This window comes from Canis lupus, chromosome 17 (genome assembly GCF_003254725.2).
Source record: "Canis lupus dingo isolate Sandy chromosome 17, ASM325472v2, whole genome shotgun sequence".
Lineage (NCBI taxonomy): Eukaryota > Metazoa > Chordata > Mammalia > Carnivora > Canidae > Canis > Canis lupus.
In genome coordinates, this window is record NC_064259.1 from 39,340,506 (window position 1) to 39,360,538 (window position 20,033).

At 52.4% G+C, this 20,033-nt stretch overlaps 1 protein-coding gene across 5 annotated transcripts in view; it reads right to left on the reverse strand.

Moving 5' to 3' along the window:
- Positions 1–212: 212 nt before the first annotated feature.
- The window catches only part of ATOH8 (atonal bHLH transcription factor 8), a 34,952-nt gene continuing 15,131 nt past the window's right edge, over positions 213–20,033 (reverse strand). The window contains exons 3-4 of one of the 5 annotated variants that reach the window (XM_049095631.1): positions 8,621–8,747; positions 213–5,064 (exon numbers count right to left, since the gene is read on the reverse strand). In XM_049095631.1, coding sequence (XP_048951588.1) covers positions 4,685–5,064; positions 8,621–8,747 — 507 coding nt within the window. In that variant the 3' untranslated portion in view covers positions 213–4,684. The other 4 variants (XM_025453822.3, XM_025453821.3, XM_025453820.3 and 1 more) reach the window with 4 other exon arrangements.

Consider the following 20,033-nt stretch of genomic DNA (forward strand, 5'->3'; position numbering starts at 1 on the left):
GCCGGGGTCCTCTGCCAGGGGCTCAGTTCCCAAAGGCTCAGCGGCAGAAACAGCAAGAAGCTGCCAAGCCCGAGCCCCACTCCGCTCTGGACCTTCTCCCTTGGAGCCTCTTTTGAGGTTTTTGGAAAAGGCCTGTGTCCCATTCTCTCGGGGTCTTGAACAAATTAGTTGCTTGGTAGTTATTTGTGGAAGGAAGAAAATAAATGCGTGAATCACCATATTTTCCACTTTTTATTCACTTAACAGAGAAACCAATATATACATTTTGCAAGGCCTTTTCGAGGATTTGGAAGTGAATTAGACCCAATCTCGGCCCTCTAGGAATTCATAGCACCATCTGGAGGTTCAACATGTGCCCAAATATCTGTGAAACCAGGTTGTTCGATATAAATCCAAGTTCCTTGGAGGTGCATGGCTTCTGGAAGGCAGACGGAGCTTGTCTGGGGCCCAGGGATCTCAGAGGGGAGACAGGTGCCAAGGTGAAAACCAAGATGGGTAGTGGAGGAGGAAGCCAGCTGCCCTTCCCCTCGCCCCCTCCCCCATGCTCCCCAGGCAAGGGCCCCCTCCATACCTCCCTGTCCTCCTGGAACCTGGAAACAGACCCCTGAGGAGGGTTGAGAGGTCAGCAAGAGGTCAGGGTGAGAATGACAGTACAGATCCTCTTCGAGGAAACACTTGGAGATGTCCAAGTCTTGCACTGTCGCTGGGCCACTGACGGTGATGACTTTGTGGCTCAGGAAGCAGCACGGCAAGAGGAGGCAAGTGCAGTGCCCGGTCCAGCCCCCAGCTGGCCTACCTTGGCAGACCCCCGCACCGCACTTGCCTCCGCCTAATTAGTGGCGCCCACATCGCCGCCCTGGATCTTGGGCACCAAGGGGCTCTGTCTGTTGCTCCAGCTCCCAGCACAGTCCCCACACGCAGCTCCCTAGTTCCCCACTCCTGGGATCTGCCCCTCCTCCTCACTGGCTGGTGAGATAGGGGAGATGGGGGGATGTGGTGAGGGGGAACAGATAGGATAGCCGAGGGCTTTGGGGACTCAGGGTGGTGGAGGGAGGGGAGGAGGACTCAGGCCAGAGCAGTGGGCCATGGGGACAGAAGGGGGAACGGAGTGGTGAGACGGAATCAACCCGGGGCCCTGGCCAGGCTGTGAGCCCAGAAGGGGGCCCTGGGACTTGTGGACCGCCCTCCCCAGGACTTAAGCCTCTCTTCTGGGATGGTCTGAGGCTGGAACCAGGAAGCAGTGCAGCTTCGTGCACAGGGTTTGGAGGGTCTTGTAAAGCTCGGTGGAGTTGGAAGCTCCGAGTCCTGGAGCTTTGTAGCGTTTGTCCTGCAGAGAGCAGGAAGCACGCATGCTGCAGGAAACCAGCACACACACAGAGGTACACACTCACGCGGGTACCCTGGGGCGCTCTGTGGCTGGCGACTGATGAGCCATCACGGGCATGTGGGACCAGGAGCCAGAGCAAACAAAGCAGGAGGGTGTGCCACAGACAAACCTCCAGGGACTCTGTGACCAAGCCCTCAGCGGGACTGGGGCATGAAGAGAGTGGCTCTTGACAATTTTTATTTTGGCGAGGGTCTTCTTGCATGGTTGCTTACGTAGAACTGTCTAAAAGATTGTTGATAAAATCTGAATCGATCTCAAATGTATTTCCCTTCCCTGGGAATATATGCAAGTACGTATACGGGTGTGCATGTGTACACAAGAGGGAGTGTATGTTTCTGTGTGTGTGTGCAAAAACACAAGCTGCTGTGCTAATGCAAAAGCTGGAAAAAGAAAGAAAAGCATGGACTTTTAATCATTCCTATTCATATCTGTGTGTGCATACACACACACATCTACACACACACACACACACAAGCACACATCCATCCACATTCTTGACCCAGTCTATATCCCATATCAGTGATTCTAAGTTGCTTTTTTTTCCTGAGACCTGAGCTCACTTAAACCAGCAGCTCTAAACCTTGCTGGCACATTGGATCACTTATAGAGCTTTTAAAAATCCCAAAGCCCAGGTAACCCTCCAGACCAATACATCAGAATTTCTGGAGATGGGACTTTGGCATAAATACTTCATATCAATATTTAATAATCTCCTTAGGTGATTCCAATGTCCTTTCAGGCTAAGTAGTCCTATGCATAGAAAGTCCTTCTCCCATTCCTCTGTACAGAAAACTTCAACTCATGCTTTAAAGACCCATTTCCTGTGGGTCCTTTGGAGGAAAGCTCTTCCAGACACCTGCCCAGGGAGAGTTAGTGTTTTTCTTTCCTGAAGTTCCCAAAAACATCTTAGACATCGGACTGTTATCATAATATTTGCTTGTCTGTAGAGAACCAGGACCTCTGTGGAGACAGGTGCTATGTGAGACCCATCTCTTTACTGCCAACACCTAGCTTAATGTCTCATAAGCAGCTGATGATCAATAGATGCTTCAGAATGAGAGGCAAGTACATAGTGAAGTCCAAAAACAAGAGAGGGGTGGGCAGTGGAGGCCATGGGTTGTTTCTGGGTAGTAGGGGCATGGATCTGGTCCCCTGGCAGCAGGATGGGGGTACCTTCTCACCTTATAGTAACAGAAAGTGTCCTCTTATGTCAATAATCTTGATGCTGATTGGTCCACATGTCCTGCTTCCCTAGGAAGTGCCACCAGCATTATTCAGAAATTCAGAGAGACAAGTGAGGGGGGCTTGTGACTGTGCCTGGAGTTCTAGATGACCAATCCTTCTATCCTTCCTTCTATCCTTCCTTCCTTCCTTCCTTCCTTCCTTCCTTCCTTCCTTCCTTCCTTCCTTCCTCTTTCTCTCTCTTTTTCTCTCTCTCTCTTTCTTTCTCTCTCTCTCTTTCTCTTTCTTTCTTTCTTTCTTTCTTTCTTTCTTTCTTTCTTTCTTTCTTTCTTTCTTTCTTTCTTTCTTTCTTTCTAGATTTGTTTCAAGAAAGAGAGTGCAAGCAGGTGGAAGGGCAGAGGGAGAGGGAGAAAGAAAAAAAGAAAAAGAGAGAATCCTCAAGCAGACTCCCTACTGAACACAGGGCCTGACTTGGGGTTTGATCCCAGGGTCCCGAGCTCATGACCTGAGCTGAAATCAAGCGCTGGCCACTTAACCCACTGAGCCACCCAGATGCCCCAGGTGACCAACCTTCCTTATCCATCCCCCCATTCCAAGCCCATTCTGTTTGCTTGGCTTCCAAGGCACCTTTGCTCTGAGCAGTGCCCTGAGCCATCTGTGTCCCCTGCTCCTGTCCCAGATCCAGGTCAGCCCAACAACCTGGTCCTTGGCAAAAGGCTGTGCCTGGAAAACACTGGTGCAAAGGGAGGAGGCTCCTATCTGCTGGCGGGGCCTGCAGACATTCTGGCCCCAGCCCAGGAGCCTCAGGAGCAGACAAGACAGGGCATCCCTGAGCTGAATTAAGTGACTAACATGCATCCTGCAGGAGTGCAACTTCTTTCCTCATCACCTCCCTTCTCTGTGGCCAGCCCTGCCCCTGACAGTCCTGTCCTCGTTCTTATCCTATTACCTCTTCCCCATCCCCAATGGCCCACTGAGGTGAAGTGGTGTGACAAGGTGATACAAAGACTTTGGTCCAGGACTGGACTATGGGACTGAAAAGGGGGTAAAAGCACAGGATTTGGTGTGAGACCACCCTGACTGGAGGGTCAGCTCCATCACTATTTCCTTGGGGCCTTGGTTTCTTCACCTGTAAAATGGAATTAAAACTACAGTTCCCACCTCATAAACTCATCAAATAGATTGAGGTGTGATGTAGAAAGAGGACCCCACGTTTCAGACCAGGCCTCCTAGTTACTAGTCCAGGCTGAGGCCATGGTGAGGGCCCCCTACCCCCGACACACACAGACAACATGCACTCACACACTGCCCACTTCCTGAAGGGTTCTCAACCTCTAGGCCAAGACTGGCCTCTCCCCTTCCCCACAACCGCCCCTCCACTGACCAGCCAAAGTCCTGGTCACCCACAGAATCCATTCAACACGAGCAGGTGTTTTCTTTATATGTTGGGGCTTTTACTTCAATTTGAAGCAGATGGTTGAGCACAGATGTGAACAGCTTTGGCCTTTTGAGCACAAGGAAGGAACAGGCCTTGGCTTTGAACATGCCTCCCTGCCCTCCCCAACTTACTGGCCCATTCCCCTGGTCCCTTCCCCCTCTCTGCCCCCCTACATAACCAGGAACAGACTACTGGCCTTCATGCAGGGCACCATCTTGTTTTCCCAGCCAGGAGGGTGGGCCACAGGCAAGGAGTAGCTGGCTGGGCTGGCTGGGGAGCACAGACCCTTTAGGCAAGTCACCTCCATGGGGCAAGCCCCTGGGGTGGGGTACAGGGTGGTCAATATTGCTTCTTCCCCCTCTTATTCCTTTGTCATGATGTTCAGGGCTTAGGGAGCCTGGACCCAGGGAACATTGAGAATCAGAGTTACAGGCCTGGGCAGCCATTGGGGGTGGGGCAAGAAGAGGGCCAGGATCTCATATCCTACTCCATACAAGAACCCCCAGCCCTCTATCATAACCCCCCGAAGGCTTATCTTGTACCCAGCCAGCTCAGGGCCCGGTGTAGGGAAAGAGTTCCAGGTCAGAGGGTTGAGCACTTCCAATGGTCACCAAATGTGCATCCCTTCCATGAGTTTCCAGTGGGATTGCTGACTCGTCTTTGGCTTGGGATGGAACTCAGGCAATAGGAGGAGCGAAAGTCATAGAGCCATGGTGTGGCTTTTCACCGTGGGGTTTTATCACCACAATTTGTTCAATGTCTTTGTGGAATCTTTGGCAATGAATTTCTGCAGCCCCGGGGCAAGGGGGAGGCTTAGCTCTCCCCTCCCTACGAGGCAGAGGGCAAAGTGCGGAGTCACCAGAGTGGCTGAGGGGGGACAGGAGGGTGAGAGGGAGGCAGGTGTGCCCCTGCCCCACCCTGAGAGGCAGTGGTCTGAGCATCTGGCGGCATCTTGGAGAAGAAGACAAGGCTGGATTTGGAGAGCTCACCTTCTCCTCAGGCTTGACCAGAGAGGGCCTGCAGCAGCATCCTTGGTCTAGCCTGGGGCCAGTCATTCCTGAAAGAAACAACCAACCATCAGAAGAAACCATGCTCTCCTGCCTGCTATTTCCTAAAGGCCAACTGGCCCCAGGTGCTGGCACCCTTAGCGCCTCCTCTCGTTTACTCCTAGCTGCTGCCCCAGGAGGGACTTGTGTGGCCCAGGCAGGGGACAGCATCTTGATGGGCTCAGTGACAAGCCAGTATCTGAACCCAGGACTGGCTGCCCCCAGAGCCCACATTGGCCCCTTCCTCCTGACTCCGTATTTTATTTTTATTATTTTTTTAAAGATTTTATTTATTTATTTGAAAGTGTGAATGGGGAAGGGGCAGAGGGAGAGAGAGAGAGAATCTCAAACAGACTCTGCACTGAGGAGGGAGCCCAATGTAGGGCTCGATCCCAGGACCCTGAGATCATGACCTGAGCTGAAGGCAGATGCTTAACTGACTGAGCCACTCAGGTGCCCCTCACTCTACATTTCAGAGCCACTGCTGATTTTGTTGGTTTGAGGAAATGGGCAGGGTTGCTGGGGCTAGCGGGAGCTCAGGGACACCTGAGCTGATAACACAATCCTCCGGGTCACACCTCTGAGGCATGTCAGAGGCAGGCCTGCCCCCCATGGGAATGGCCATCTGCAGCTTCTTTCCCCGACACTGTTCAGACAAGAGCACTATACCAGGAGTCAAGGGGCCAACTCCAGGTGCTGCCCCTCCACCTACCAGCTGGGTGACCTAAGACAAGTCCCATAACTTCTCTGGGCCTCAGTGTTCTTATCTATAAAATGACACAGCTGGAACAGGTCAGTAATTTTCAAACTTTCTCTTAGGCAGTAGAAATGAAGTCTGACCTGTGGACCCCTAACACAGAAAGCAGATAAACACGGTCCCATGTATTTAGAGGGGCAGGGTAGGGAGGACACGGTTGGAGGGCAAGGTGGTGGTCACAGGGTGCATTCCCTCCAACGTGAATGGGACATCTCTGAGAACCCAGGGTGCCAAGGTACACAGTTTGGGAACCATTAGGTCAGCCCATCTTTAAATGCCTTGCTTGCAGAGCTGACCTTTGGGATTTTCGCTCTGGCAACTGGACCTCGTGTTGCTCATGAGGAAAGTGACCACGGGGTGTGACTTGCTACCAGGAAGGGACAGGAGACAGGGAGAGGTCACAGGGGCTACTGGGACTTTTTCAGGGGAGGTCAGAGCTTTGGAGAAGGAACATGCCAGAGTAACAGCGGCGCCTCAACCCGGCACAGCACACTCCTACTAAAGCAGCCCCACATACTGCTTCCCTGTGATTCTTGCAATGACCCTGAACAAACAGCTACATTACTTGCTTTTGAAGCAAAACATCTGTCAGGCACCTCCGCCACGCCAGGGGGCTTTCTTGCCTCCCCCCAATCTCAGAGGTGAGCTATCGCTGGTTCAGGGGCAGCGCTAGACGCTGGCCACGGCAGGATCTGAATCCAGATCGACAATGTTTATTCGACCACAGAAAAGCTGCTCCTGCTGAACCAGAGGCTGGGGAAGCCGGGCCGGAGCCAAACCACGGTTCTGGAGGGCCTGCCAACCGCAGGCCCCAGCGAGCCTCGCAGGCCTGGGACGTTGGGCTTGGCCCGCAGCCAGGGGCTGAGGCCGGGGTGAGGCTGGGAGGGGGTCCCGAGGAGGGCAGGCGAGAGCTGGGCCAGGAAGAGGGGGTGTCCCCCAGCTAAGAGAGGCTGAGAAGGGAGAAAGGAACGCAGGAGGCGGGAGCATCTCGACGTGCTGAGTCCGGGCTCACGCCCTCTGAGCCCACGATGCGGTGCACGGCTGGCCCGGCAGGAATCAGGAATCTGCTTTCTGTTACCGAGTCTGAGGAGGAGGATTAAGAGGCGGGAAGGAAACCCAAGGGGATGGCACAGGGTCTGTGGTCCAGGGTGATTTACAGCCCGCGTCAGCCGGGCGCTAGCTGCCTGGGCGGGCCCTTTCTGTCCAGCCTGCCTGCGGTCTGGGAAGGCGCAGAAAGCGGGCTCGGCAGGAGGCCCGAGCTGTCCTACTGGCCACTACGTCGGGGCGCCGGGGCCCTGTCCCAAGCCCTCTATTGGCTCTCTGACCCCGTGGAAGCCATGACTACCACCCAAAGGCAACCAAGAGCAAGGGAGGTGAGACGGGTGTCCTCTCGCCAAAGCCTGACCCTCAATTCTCCATCCCACCCTTCCCCTGGTGTCTATACTGGACCTGTGTTCCCACCATCCACCTCGGCACAGGAATCCCAACACAGGCACCAGCCATCAAGAAAGTCTTATGTCAAATAGGGTGTGGTGGGAAGAATACGAGGAGGCCTTAAGGTGCCAGGACCTCCTCTGTGATTAACCAGCTTTGTGACCTTGGGGAACTCACACTCCCTCTCTGTGCTTTAATTCCTTCACTTCTACAGCAAGTACAAATACTATGCATGCACATGCACTCTCCCCAAAGGGCCCTCTGGAGAACATAGATGGGTGAGGTAGATCCCATGAGTTTAGGAAACACCATAGACCTCGGCTCCAACTTGGAAAGTCACTATATATGTTAGCATATTAAAGGCTCTGAGAAGTCCTGCAGTAAAGAAATTTGCCTGGCTTTATTTACTCATTGTTTTTTGAATTCATTTGATCCTGTGATCACAAGTGCACCTTGAGGCAATCTGTGGCCCTTCCCTGAACTTCAAGTGTCTGCTTCCTCCCTGCCTCACCATCTGGCCCAGTCTCTCAGCATCCCAACCCAAATGCCCAGTAGAGGCAGCAGGTTGGTGCAGTCTCTCTCAGATTTCTTCCATAGACCAGTTATGCATAAGGGATAGGAGACAAGCCCATGGATACCCCTTCAGAAGGGGCAGGGTGTGTGTGTGTGTGTGTGTGTGTGTGTGTGTGTGTGTGTGTATTAATTACAGGCAGGTAATTACAAATACAGAAGAGGGCTGGCAAATATTCTTCACTGTGACAACCATATTACAGTCCCCTTCTCATGGAACCGGGGGCAACAGCCTGTGTCACCTCATGTAAGAAGCACAGCTTGAGAGGGCCTCTCAGACTCCATCCAGCTCTGGTCTTTTGCGGGTGGTTTTTCCTCTGTGGGCCAAAGCTCTGGGTACAGCTGGGAAAGGCTCCTGGCTGACGGCCCTAAGAAGCCCCTACATCCCAGCCCCTTACCATAAAAGATACCCTTTAAACAGGTTCTGCGGGAAAAATAAACTTTGAACATGACTAGACAAGATGGCCTCTCAGGTCCCTTTTGGGTCTGTCGTGCTGAGTTCAAGGGAGGTGATTTAGTCAGTATGGCAAAGTGGTTGAATTTATTACACTTAGAAATCATCTTTTTATCTGTCCATTCCTTTGTTCTGTCCATGTACCAGAAGGTCACATGGAGTCAGGACACCAGTTCCACGAGGATAGGGACACGGTCTGGTTTTTTTTTTTTTTTTTTTAGGATTTTATTTATTTATTCCTGAGAGACACACACAGAAAGACAGAGACAGAGACAGAGACTGAGAGAGAGACACAGAGAGAGAGGCAGAGACACAGGCAGAGGGAGAAGCAGGCTCCATGCAGGGAGCCGACCTGGGACTCGATTCCCAGACTCCAGGATCAGGCCCTGGGGCCGAAGGCAGATGCTCAACCGCTGAGCCACCCGGGCGTCCACACGGTCTGTTTTGTTTGCTGATGTAGCCTCGGAGCCTAGAACAGCCTGGACACACGGGTGCATCTCGATAAATGTTTGTTGAACAAGCGAATAAATATTTCCAGTCACAAGCATTTTATTTACTATAGCTTTTATACCTGGAATATGTTTCCTGTTTCAAACGTAACTCAGCATTTTTGTAAATAGGCCCACACTTCAGGGAAAGTTTGGGTAATTTGTCATGAATCCTCGAACAATTCCACACCTTTCTCGCTTTTGTTCACTTCCTGTTTTTTTTCTTTCTAATTATACCTCTTCTGCTTACAAGTCTGTCTCTGGCTTTAAGAGGACTGGCTTCCTCTCTTGATCACTTCTGTGTAACTGCACTGCTATTTTACCATGCTAGGGGCATTTTAAAAATGACTAATCTGCCTTCTAAGGCATCTTACCTTTTAAATTCATTTTATGATTTTTACATTCGTTTTCAATCCACTTTACCTACTTGACTATTTTTTACTATTTTCTAATTATCCACTTTTATATATTTTAGCACTTTGGATATAGCCTTCCATGTGCAGAAGATCCAATGAAATTGAAATCCTGACAGGTTTTGTTTGTTTATCCTAAAAAGAACAGATTTCCAATGTTATTTTATTTATTTTAAAATATTTTTATTTATTTATTTATTTATTTATTTATTTATTTATTTATTTATGACAGAGAGAGAGAGAGAGAGAGAGAGAGAGAAAGGCAGAGACACAGGAGGAGGGAGAAGCAGGCTCCATGCTGGGAGCCTGACGCGGGACTCGATCCGGGACTCCAGGATCGCGCCCTGGGCCAAAGGCAGGCGCCAAACTGCTGAGCGACCAAGGGATCCCCTCCAATGTTATTTTAAAACAAAAATATGAAAGACAAGCGGGGAGGACACAGTGAGACCCACAGGTATTATTTTATCTTTCACTTCTGAGTACACCAACCTATGGGCTGGGAATGGGGTATTTTGTTCTAAATGCAGAACAGTGGGGTTCACAGTGGCCCCAAAGTCGGCAGGCCATGGTGCCCTGGGCAGGTGGGCTCATCGCTCCATGCCTCCATTTCCCCATCTTTAAAGTGGACACAGTAATGGTACCCACCTTCCAGGCCAGTTGCCAAGAATCAATGAGACCTTGGAGCCATGCCCCTGCAGGGCCTGGCACACCCCAGAGGCACTAGAAGGTGCTGGCTCATGTCCCCACAAAGAACTGGGTCCTCTATATGATTAACATGTATTTGAAAACATAAAATGGCATCATAGGCTGAAGAGTCTCAAGTAATCAGGAAAAGTCACATTGAACCAACCATCTGTCATTTTTGATGTGGGAAACAAAGGCAGAAGAGAAATTATTAAATATCTTTACTCCCTACAGCCCATTGACAAGTTCTTGAAATAGGCAGAGTGACATTCCTCTAGGGACTCAGTTGCCTTGATGTTAATACTTTGTTAAGGGCAAAAGGCAATCTTAGACTGACCCCCAAGATCCCATAAATCTACTTGAACATCTAGAAATTCCCTGGAAACTTCCTTTATCTGTACTTCTCAAGATATATGTTGGCAATCACCCTCCAAGCACGTAACCCATGATATACATCTGAAGAGTCACAATTGAAGGTTTACTAAACAGTAATAAATGACCTTTTCCTAATAATAGCTAGCTCCCTCAAATCCTGGAGACCCTATTGCCAAAATACCTCTTATGCTGTCCATAACCCTCTCCCAACTTGAAAGTCTATAATGGGCCACTCCCCATGACCCTGGTGCAGCTCTTTCTGTCCATGGGTCCTGTCCCTGCGCTTTAATAAAACCACCTTTTTGCACCAAAGACGTCTCAAGAATTCTTTCTTAGCTATTGGCTTCAAACCCTAATGCCTTTCCTACATGAATCTTGACCAATTTGCTTTCAATGGATTTAAAAAAACAAGACATCATTTCTAAAATTACATAAGGCATGTCCCTCACCTCATGAATGGATAACCAAAGTGTGGTGCATCCATACAATGGAATATTAGCCTTAATAAAGGAAGGAGGTACTAATACAGGCTAGAATGTGCATGGCCCCTGAAAGTAGCATGCTAAGCAAAAGAAGCCAGTCTTGAACACCACGTGTTCTAGGATTCCATTCACACGGAATGTCCAGAGCCAGGAAACCCACAGACTAGTGGCTCCCTGGGGGTCGGGGGCAGGGAAGACTGTGGGGTATGAAGTGATAGCTAAAGCATCCAGGGTGTCTTTTTGGCCTGGGAAGAAAGTTCTAAAATTCACTGTAGTGATGGCTGCACAGAGCTGTGAAAGTACTAAAAACCATTCAGTTGTACGCTTTCAGTGGGTGAACCTGATGTGATCTCAATAAAGCAGTGAAGTTTTACAAAATTAGGTAGGTAGTACCAGTTAATCATAGAAAGGTTAGAAAATACAGAAGAGTGAACAGAAGAAAAAGAATCTCAATCACCTCAATCTCCCCACTGAGGGCAAACCCCTGGTAACACGGGCTGACTTTTGTTCCTTTACTTTTCTCAGGCTTAGACACAACTATACAGTATTTGTTGTTGGTTTGGGTATTTATTTACTTATTTTTTTAATGTTTATGATTTACGTATCCTTGCCGCCAGTAGAGAATTTTATGCAAGTGGAATTAGGTTGTGCAAACCACACCGTAAGCTGGTGTTTGTGTTCTAATGCTCTGGCCAGTATGCCTTTGCCTTGGCACACGTGCTTTCACATCTCCGCAGGCCAGGCTCTGCTGAGGTTATTCTGGGCACATTCACAGGCCCGGGCTTCTGGCCTCCCAACTTCCCAGGGAACTGGAAGCAGGTATGGACCAGCCCACCCCCAGTGCCTCCCGCCCTGCCTGGCCTGGGCGCCAGGGGTGACAGGCAGGAAATTTATGAGCAGTTGGAGTTGGCTGCTATTTTCCGAGGGCGGGAGCATGGTGTGAATCAAGGATCCCACTGTGTCCGGGCTGGGAGGGCCCTCTGAGGTCCCAGCCATCTAAGAGTTGCAAAGTTATGGGCCAGAGCCCCTGGTGAGCCAGGAGAATCCTGCTAGGGACCATGAATTGGAGAATTCATTTATTCAACAAAGATGTACTGAGTCCCTACTGGGTGCCAGCCTCTTGACAAGCAAGGGGTCAGAGTCCCTGCCCTGGGGCAGCTGATAATGTAACTCCAGGGTGAGGCTGGAAACCACTGCTGCTGGTACGCACTGCCGACTTGCCTGGTCCCTGCTGTGTTCGTTCTTCACTGGAGTGACAGAGATTGCCAGGGGCTCTAGGTTACAGTGTGTGGACAGCTGTCTGCCCAGGGCGCCCCAGCCCCTCAGCCCGGGAGCATGGGTGGTTCTGGCAGTCTAAGCCCTTCGTTCACTGAAGCCAGTGGATCCATCAGAACCTGAGCCAGTTGATGATAAACAGAAGAACCTTCCTACCAGTAAGAAAGAACCACCATATCAGACAATGGGGATGAGAGCAGGTGACCCTGGGTTCCCCTCCTGTGCTAAGATGCCAGAGGCAGAGCTGAGTCCCAGGTGTGCTGGGCCAGCATCGAGAGAGCGCTGACCACACACCCCACACTGCCCCCAAAGTCCTATTGGGAACTACTCCCACCTGCTGGACCATATACTCCAGGAAGGTGGGGTTTGGGGGCTGGGTCCCTGCTGTTCCCCAGTCAGGGATAATCAGGGATAACCAGAGTCCAGTGTCAACCGCTCAGCCCCCACCTCCACTGCAGGCTGAGAAAAGTGTGCTTCTCCTGTGCATTCCTGAAGCACTGTATGTGAACTCTTACATCCCCCCCGCCACGAATTATTGTTGGTATGATTGCCATCATCCCCTCGCTCGCCCCAAGCACCTCCACCACCGGCTCCTGAGGGAAGGAAGGGGCCACGTCATCCTCAGCACCCCTGTCCTCCTAGGCCTAAGGACAGAAGGGAGTGAATTAGTGCTTAGAGCTACAATTTATTGACCAAGGGTGGCCTCGTGCCAGGTGCCATGCTACACTCCTTTGCATGTGCTCTTACTCCCTAGGAGGTGGCCACAGCTGTTCCCATTTTGCAGATGAGGAGAGGGAGGCTGGCACAGTTTCTTGGCTTCCCTAGGGCCACACTGCTGGGAGGCAGGAGGGCAAGACAGACCCCATGACCACTTTCTGGAGAGCTCAGCTTCTCCACTGGCAAGCTGGACTGGCAGGTCCCCAGGCCATCCACTCAGCTGCCACCTTCCTTGGTTCTAAGAAAATCTCAGTCTCTGTCCTGTGAGCCTAAGGGAAAGGTGGCAGGCAGTGGGAGGCCTGGCACTCCCTGATCAGAGCCTGTAAGGAGCCCACTGAGCCTGCAAGAGGGGGAGCCCACAGCCCCTGCCACACTGACGCCTTCTTGGGCTACAGGCCACTCTCTCTGGCTGCCAATCTCTCAGTTTCCCTCTCCACGCTTCCCCTATACATCTCTGTGCCAACTCTCTCTTGGCCTCTCCTTTGTTTCTCTCTCCCTGTCCGTCAGCCTATCTGTCTTTCTCGGCCCCGACCCCGAGCACAAGGCACTGTGAGGGTCGAGCTGACCTGAGAGAGGGCTGGAGGCCCAGCTGCCGCAGCTTCCCATCTGCTTCCCATTCTGTGATGCTGTCCAGCCAATTCCACTTGGCTACACACTGCTCTTCCAGACCCCAGGAGCTCAAGGAGCCCATGACCTTGCCCCACAGCCAGAGGAGGCGCTCAGACTCGAGGGGAGCAGACAGCTGGCCAGACAGGTGGCCTGGCCAGGTGAGGAAGGCCCCGCCTCTCGGTGGGCTCTGATCCATGACCCTCACTGCTCCCCTCTCCCCCCTGCTCCCACACACACTACACGCAGACATGCATATCTAGCCATTGTGTCGACAGGTCCCTGTCAGGCCTGCTTCTTCCCCAGCTGGGGATGGCTCCCTGTCACTCCTCTGCGTCTCTCAGTGCCCCCCTCCCCGGTCCTTACCGCAACTGAAGGCAGCCAGTGATGGGGCACCAGGCAGACAAGCCATTTCATGCTCAAGCGCTGGCCAGCAAGCCTTTGCAAAGACTCCCTGTCCAGGAGACCCCCAGGAAGGAGTCTAGTTGTGGATATTTCAGGACAAGTGAGGGAAACAACAGGTGGTCATGAAGTCCCCAGAGAGCCCCCCCAAATCAAGTGACTTCCACAAAAAACTGTGCAAATGCAGCTTTAAGGTGAGAAAAACACCTCCTCCCCCTTCTCACCATCCCTAGACCCCTCAGCTAGATTCTGGAAGCACTATGGGAATCCAGGCAAGGGTGGGACATCTCTGATCAAGGCTCTTTACTCACTGCTACCCTGTCCATCAGTGACATCACAAAAGTAGCTTCCAGCTGCACAAGGGAAAGGCCAAGACAGGAAAAGAAACGAGTATTTTACCCACGTGCATGGGTAAAATACCTTCTTGAAGGCAATACAGCTCCGGGGTTGAATGTGCCAGCTGTGGCATCACACAGCCTCTGTTTGAATCCTGGTTTCCCCAGTCTACCAGCTGTGTGACTTTGAGCAAGTTACTTAACCTCTCTGTGCCTCAGTTTCTTCACCTATAAAATGGTAATAACAGTAATCTACAGCTTGAACACAATGGTGGCAATGCAAAGTACTCAGCATTGGGCAGCCACAAGTCAGACCACACGTGTGTGTCTGTGTGTCTGGGGGCTCCCTGCTGTTTGTCCATTAGCTCTCACTCAGTACTGGGCACAGAGGAGCCGCCTGCGAGAGGCTGTGAAAGACAAGTGGAAACCCTTCCTTCCCCTCTGCTTCCATTCTTCCACTCATTCGGCATATATCTACTGAGTGTTTAGACCATGCCCTGCTCCCTTTGAAGCCCTGGGGATCCTGCAATGAGCAAAACAGACAAGGAGCCCTGCCCTCCCCACGCTGACATCCTAGAACCAGCCCTTCCACAGAAGCAGATTTCTTTAGAGAAAGGAAGCCTCGTGTTTTCTGTGCCAAACAGCTTGGACAGGTCCCTTCCCAATAATTGATGCACTTCCCTGCATTTGTAGTCAGACTAGTTACTGGATGTACTTTAGCTTCCTCTTGACAACCCAAGGTCAAGCCCAAAAACATTGGGCCACTGGAGACTCCCCAGGTCCTCAAGGCTTCTGGGGCCCCTTCCCCCAACACTAAATGACACAAGGCTCTTGGCTCTTCTGAATCTCTGGCATTGCTCTTTTTGTTTCTCTGTCTCTTCCCACACCATCGGGCCACTGGCTGTGACTCCGGGTGCTGTCGCCAGCACCTGCTCCAGGAGCTGGTCTCCCACTTCAATAGGTTCTTTCTGTTCAGCTGCTCTGATCAGAGGCACCAGGGAGTCAAGCTCATAAAAGCTATGCACAGATTAAGAATAAGGGGCTCAGAAGAATGCCCCCCACCTCCCAGGGCTCTCCTATGAGCTTTTTATGCATGGCCTTTGTGTTCTGGAGCTCTGCACTCCACCGGGTGGGGCCTCTGTCTTGTTCTCCACAGTGACCCTGCACCTAGAACAATGCCTGGTACATAGGAAACAGTCAAAAGTATTTATTCTTAAATAAATGTGCAGGGCCCTCATGGTTTCTTCATCTTTTTCTGCTTATATAACTAAAGAGACTGAACAAGTAAGAATCACTGTGTGTATATGTGAAGGGGGTCGGTGGGTCTAAGTGGGTCAACCTTTGCAAATAACCACACTGGCTGTCCACCTGCATCCTGTGTGTGGGGGTGGGGGGATGCGGTGGCAGGAGAGCATCACTGTGTCACGGAGTTGGCGGGTGATCCTCAGCAGCATCTTCTACCCCCTAGACAGGAACTCAACCCACCCATGTAGGAGCCCCCCTCCGTGTGACCCTGACGGACGGTGCCTACAGGCACTCCAGGACACCTGTGTGTGTACACACACGACAGCAGACGGGGTGTCCTCTACCTGGCAATGGCATCAAGTCCTCGGTGGGCAGCCCAGTCTGGTATCCATTTTCTAAATCACTGGGTAGGGAGGGGATGCTGGGGGTCCCTCTGCCCACCTTCCTGGTGCCCCAGGAACCCCTTCCAGCTGACAAAGCCCATTCACAGACATTGTTTCATTGAAGCCTGCTCACCCATGGCCACTTTCCTCCATGCTTTAGGTGGAGCAGAGCTCAGAGAAGGCAAGTGCCTGAGATCAAAAAGCTCATGAGTGGCTGGGCTGCCACTCAGAACCACATCTCTCAGCCCCAGGGCCTTGTACTGGCAGACACCATCTGCAGTTCACACTCCCACCCTGGGGGCAGCAGAGGACATCGATGGTCTAGATTCAGAAGCACCTGTGTCCTGGAGCTGAGGAGTCTAACTCGCCCTGCCGGGCCTGCCCAGCTGTATGACCTGGGTGGGTGGCTTCACCTCTGGGTCCCAGCCTCCCAATCTAGCTGCTGTGGTAAGAAATGTGCATGTAGACTGCTGTATGAGTCAAGTGAGTAATACACACAAGAGGGCTCTGCAAACTATAAAGCACAGTGCAGAGAGGTACAAGGTCACTAGTGGCCTGGCCTGGTCCTTCAGGTTCTTTTAATCTCAGTGCTATCAGCTGAAAATGGAGCTACTGGTGCTCACTTTGCAGAGTCATGGTGAAGAGTGAACAAGCTTATGGAAGTGGGGCTCTGGAACTATGGTTAAGGTTGTAATGCTGGTTAGCCCCACTGAGATGAGAACCACTGTCACAAATCAGGGTCAATCATCCAGGATGAGCCATATGGCTGTTTAAGCCTGCTGCACTCCTGGCCAAGAGAGCCTGTGTCTTTCTCAATTTCAGGGGGAGCACCCCTTCTTCCAGGGTAGGTAGGGGATGTCTGGGCACGGTGACTGAACTGATGAGGAGAAATGTTCTTTCCAGCAAACAGCAAAGTCCCTGTACTGCCTTTGTATGCAGCAGGAGGATGAAGTTCTCAGTGCTGTGGCAGCTACTATGCAGCCATGAGGCAGACTAGACCATAAGAAGAAGCCCTGGAGCCCAAGGAGCAGCCACTTCCCTTCACCTGTCCTGAGAAACAGGAGCCCCTACTTAGTTTAAGCTGCTGCTTGAGGGGGTTCTTTGATCTGCATTGCAAAGCTTTCCTCACTGATTCAAGAGGACAAGGATACAAAGTCCCCAAACAGGGGCCTCAGGGAGCACCAGGACATTTCCCTGGTTGTGTCCTGAAGCCCCTAGGTTACCCCTCCCTAGAGTCTTGGTCATCAGCATAGGAATATTCAGCGCCAGCTATGTGGATTTTAGTTAAAGGAATGTAGTATCATTATTTGGGGGCCTACTATTTGCCAGAAGCTGGGACAGCAAATTGAAAGGGCCCCCAGTCTGGTTAGAGAAGCAGGCACTACACAAACACCGTATAACATAATGTAACGTAGTGCTGGGGTTACGTATCACATAATTTATCGTATAACGTACCAGCTAAAAATACGAGGTAATGACATAGCATGAACTCCAGTATATCACATAATACAACATCTTATATCATTACTTCATAGCGTATCACAAGACACGCTCCTGCATTAGCCTAGACACATCCCCGAGGTGAAGGCAGCAGAGCGGCCATGATGCCGAGGAGGCATGCTGTGAGGCCCTGAGGAGGAGACCCGGCAGGGGTCAGGGAGGGCTTCCAGGAGGAACTGAGCCTTCCAGAAAGAGCAGGAGTTAGCCAGACAGACAGGGGAGAAGGGCATTTCAGGCAGAAGGGACATGAGCACAGAGGCCAAAAATAGCCCCTTTGGGCGAGGAGTTCCTTGTTGCTAGAGTATAAATTGGGACACAGGGAGTGACCAGCTGGAGCCAGGTCACTGGGGGGTAAGAGTGTGGCCTCCACCCACGGCCTAGGGGGAGCCCCCAAGGGTCCTGAGCAGGGAGTGAGGTGGTCAGACCTGGCTTCTGGCAGCACTGTCAGGAGGGGCTCAGGTGGGGGGCCCGCTGAGCTGGAGCAGCTGGGCCAGGTCCCAGGTGGCTGTCAATTCCAGGCGGAGAACAGGAGGGTCTTGAAAGAAAGAATAGCTCCCTACAGAAATAGGGTTACTAGGAAGCTCAAGGAAGGCAAGGATTAATATTTTCCCCTAGAACCACTTTCTGGTCTGCTAGGGCAGGGACGTGGAGAGTGGATGACCAGCTCAAGGATGGGCAAGGGACTGGGGCCTGCTGGCACCCCTCTGATCCAGGCCTGTACCCACTGTGCTGGGTATAGGGGCTCAGGGTTGAGCAGTAGGCAGGGCAGACTTGTCCCACCTCCCTTGTCCTCTGGAAGCCACAGGGCTGGAAAGCAATTTCTGGTCACTGGGCCGACTCCACACTATAACCAGAGGCCTGGGGCCAGTAGTCATTCTTTCTCCAGGCCCTCCTTATCTTTGGCCCCATGAAGGCCAATTTCTCAGGCAGAGACATGAGAGGGAGGAGGGAGTTAACAAAAACAATTTCACATAGTTTGTGCATCAATTCCTGAGTAGATCTGGGAGGCAGGCTGGGCATCTTCCCGATAGGACACTTGAACAAGGCCACCCAGTCACACAGACAGCCCCAGGGCAGAGCTGAGCTGGCTTCAGAGTCCATACCCAGACACCTGCCCACTGAGACCAAGTGGAGAGGGTGGGTCTCAGCCCGCTCTGAGCCCTTCAGATGGTGAGATTACTGGCTCTGAAATTGCAATAAACATAAATATTTGGCCTTTCCAGAGCTGCCTCTCTCCAACTAAAATGGAGAAGGAAGAAGAGGGGAAAGTGGGCACAGAAATGAATGCAGGGGACTGGGTACAGTGTAGATGAGACACACAGACGCCCTCCAATGCCCAGAGTCCCTGGCCTCTAAGGGAGGCAGCCACCCATGCGGGACATCAGGCTTTTCCCACTGCTGTGGTGAGGGGCTCCTGAGCTTCTGGGACTGTTGGGATGGCAGGTTGGGGGACAGTGGGAAAGGGGTGCAGGGAATTGAGAAAGGAAAGGGGAGACCCCCCCAGTTCCTAGCCTTGACCTGTGTGCACCCCTCCCACATGAAATCATCAGCCTCTGACACTCGGGAGGCATCCCGTTCCCAGCCTCCTCCTGCGCCTGACTCCAGCTCCTCATCCGGGCTCCAGGGTTGTGAGGAAGGCGGGCAGAGACTCGCCATCTCCCTTCCTCCCCAATGCTGGTGTCCCAGCTGCCAGCTTTGCCCCAGCACCCCGTGGCCTCTGGACAGGCCACCCGGTGACTGCTCCCAGGAGATGCCCGGATTCCAGGCAGACATCTCCCAGAAGCTTCTGGCAGAGGCAGCCAGTTCTTAAAAAAGGCTTCATGTCATTCTGCAATCAGCTGAGGGGCCCAAGCACAAGGGTGTTTATCAATGCCACTGTGTTCCCCCAGCATCTCCGTGTCGCTCTCTGACGAGCCCACTCTGTCCCCCTGACGCTGTTGGTGTCTTTGCGCCTCTTGTCCAAGCCCTGAACACCGACGACCTGGGCCCTGCCCACAGCGTGCCCTCCCGGGCACCTTCCTTCCCGTCTGTTCCCTCCAGCTGAGGTTTTGTGAAAACAGGCACTTCCAACTATGCCCAATTTTAACAGTTTGGAGAAGGAAGAGAGTCTGGCAGCGTCCAGGAGAACTAATGAGGTGGTCTTCAGGCACCTTAGACGAGAAACAAAAGTCGTAAGTGGTGTAAGAGGAGGGAGAAACAACATAAAAAGAAAACGAGAGGAAACAAAATAAAAACCAGAGATAAAAAGTCCAGAGAAAACAGCGGCGCCTGAGAAACAAGGATCCCAGCCGCCAACTTTTACGGCGTCCAGCCCTGTTATTCATAAGTGAGTTTCCTCTCTCACAAAGGACCTTTTGCACGGTTTTCCCTTCTGCCTCCAAACCAGCTGCTCGCGCTGTTGTATCCTGAGTGATGATGAGGCTCTGAAAGGGTTTTTTGGGAACAGATGGCCAGGGGAGAGCTGGGGAATGTGCCAGCAGCGGGCTGGGCGGGCTGCCAGGGCCTGCGGTGACTGAGTGCTTGGGCTTCCAGCTCGCGTGCTTTCCCTGCCCTCTGCCCTCCGTGGCGCCAGCAGGCCTTCCCAGCGAGCGCTCGGAACATCTGGAGTCTGGGGCTGCCAGGAGGGGGGGCCGCGGCGGCCGGGCGGGGGACCCTCTGTTCCAGCGGAGCTCCCATGGACTCCGCCACCAGGCCCGCCTCGCAGAACAGCTAATCAAAACCACAGCGCCCCGAATGGGAACCAGGCGTGCTCCCAGCTGCAGCCAGAGGCCGCCAGGCGACTTAACCCGGTGTCAGGCCTCGCTGGCGGTGCAGCGCTGGGGGTGCTCAGAGCTGATGACACCCCCGGCCTCCCCCCACC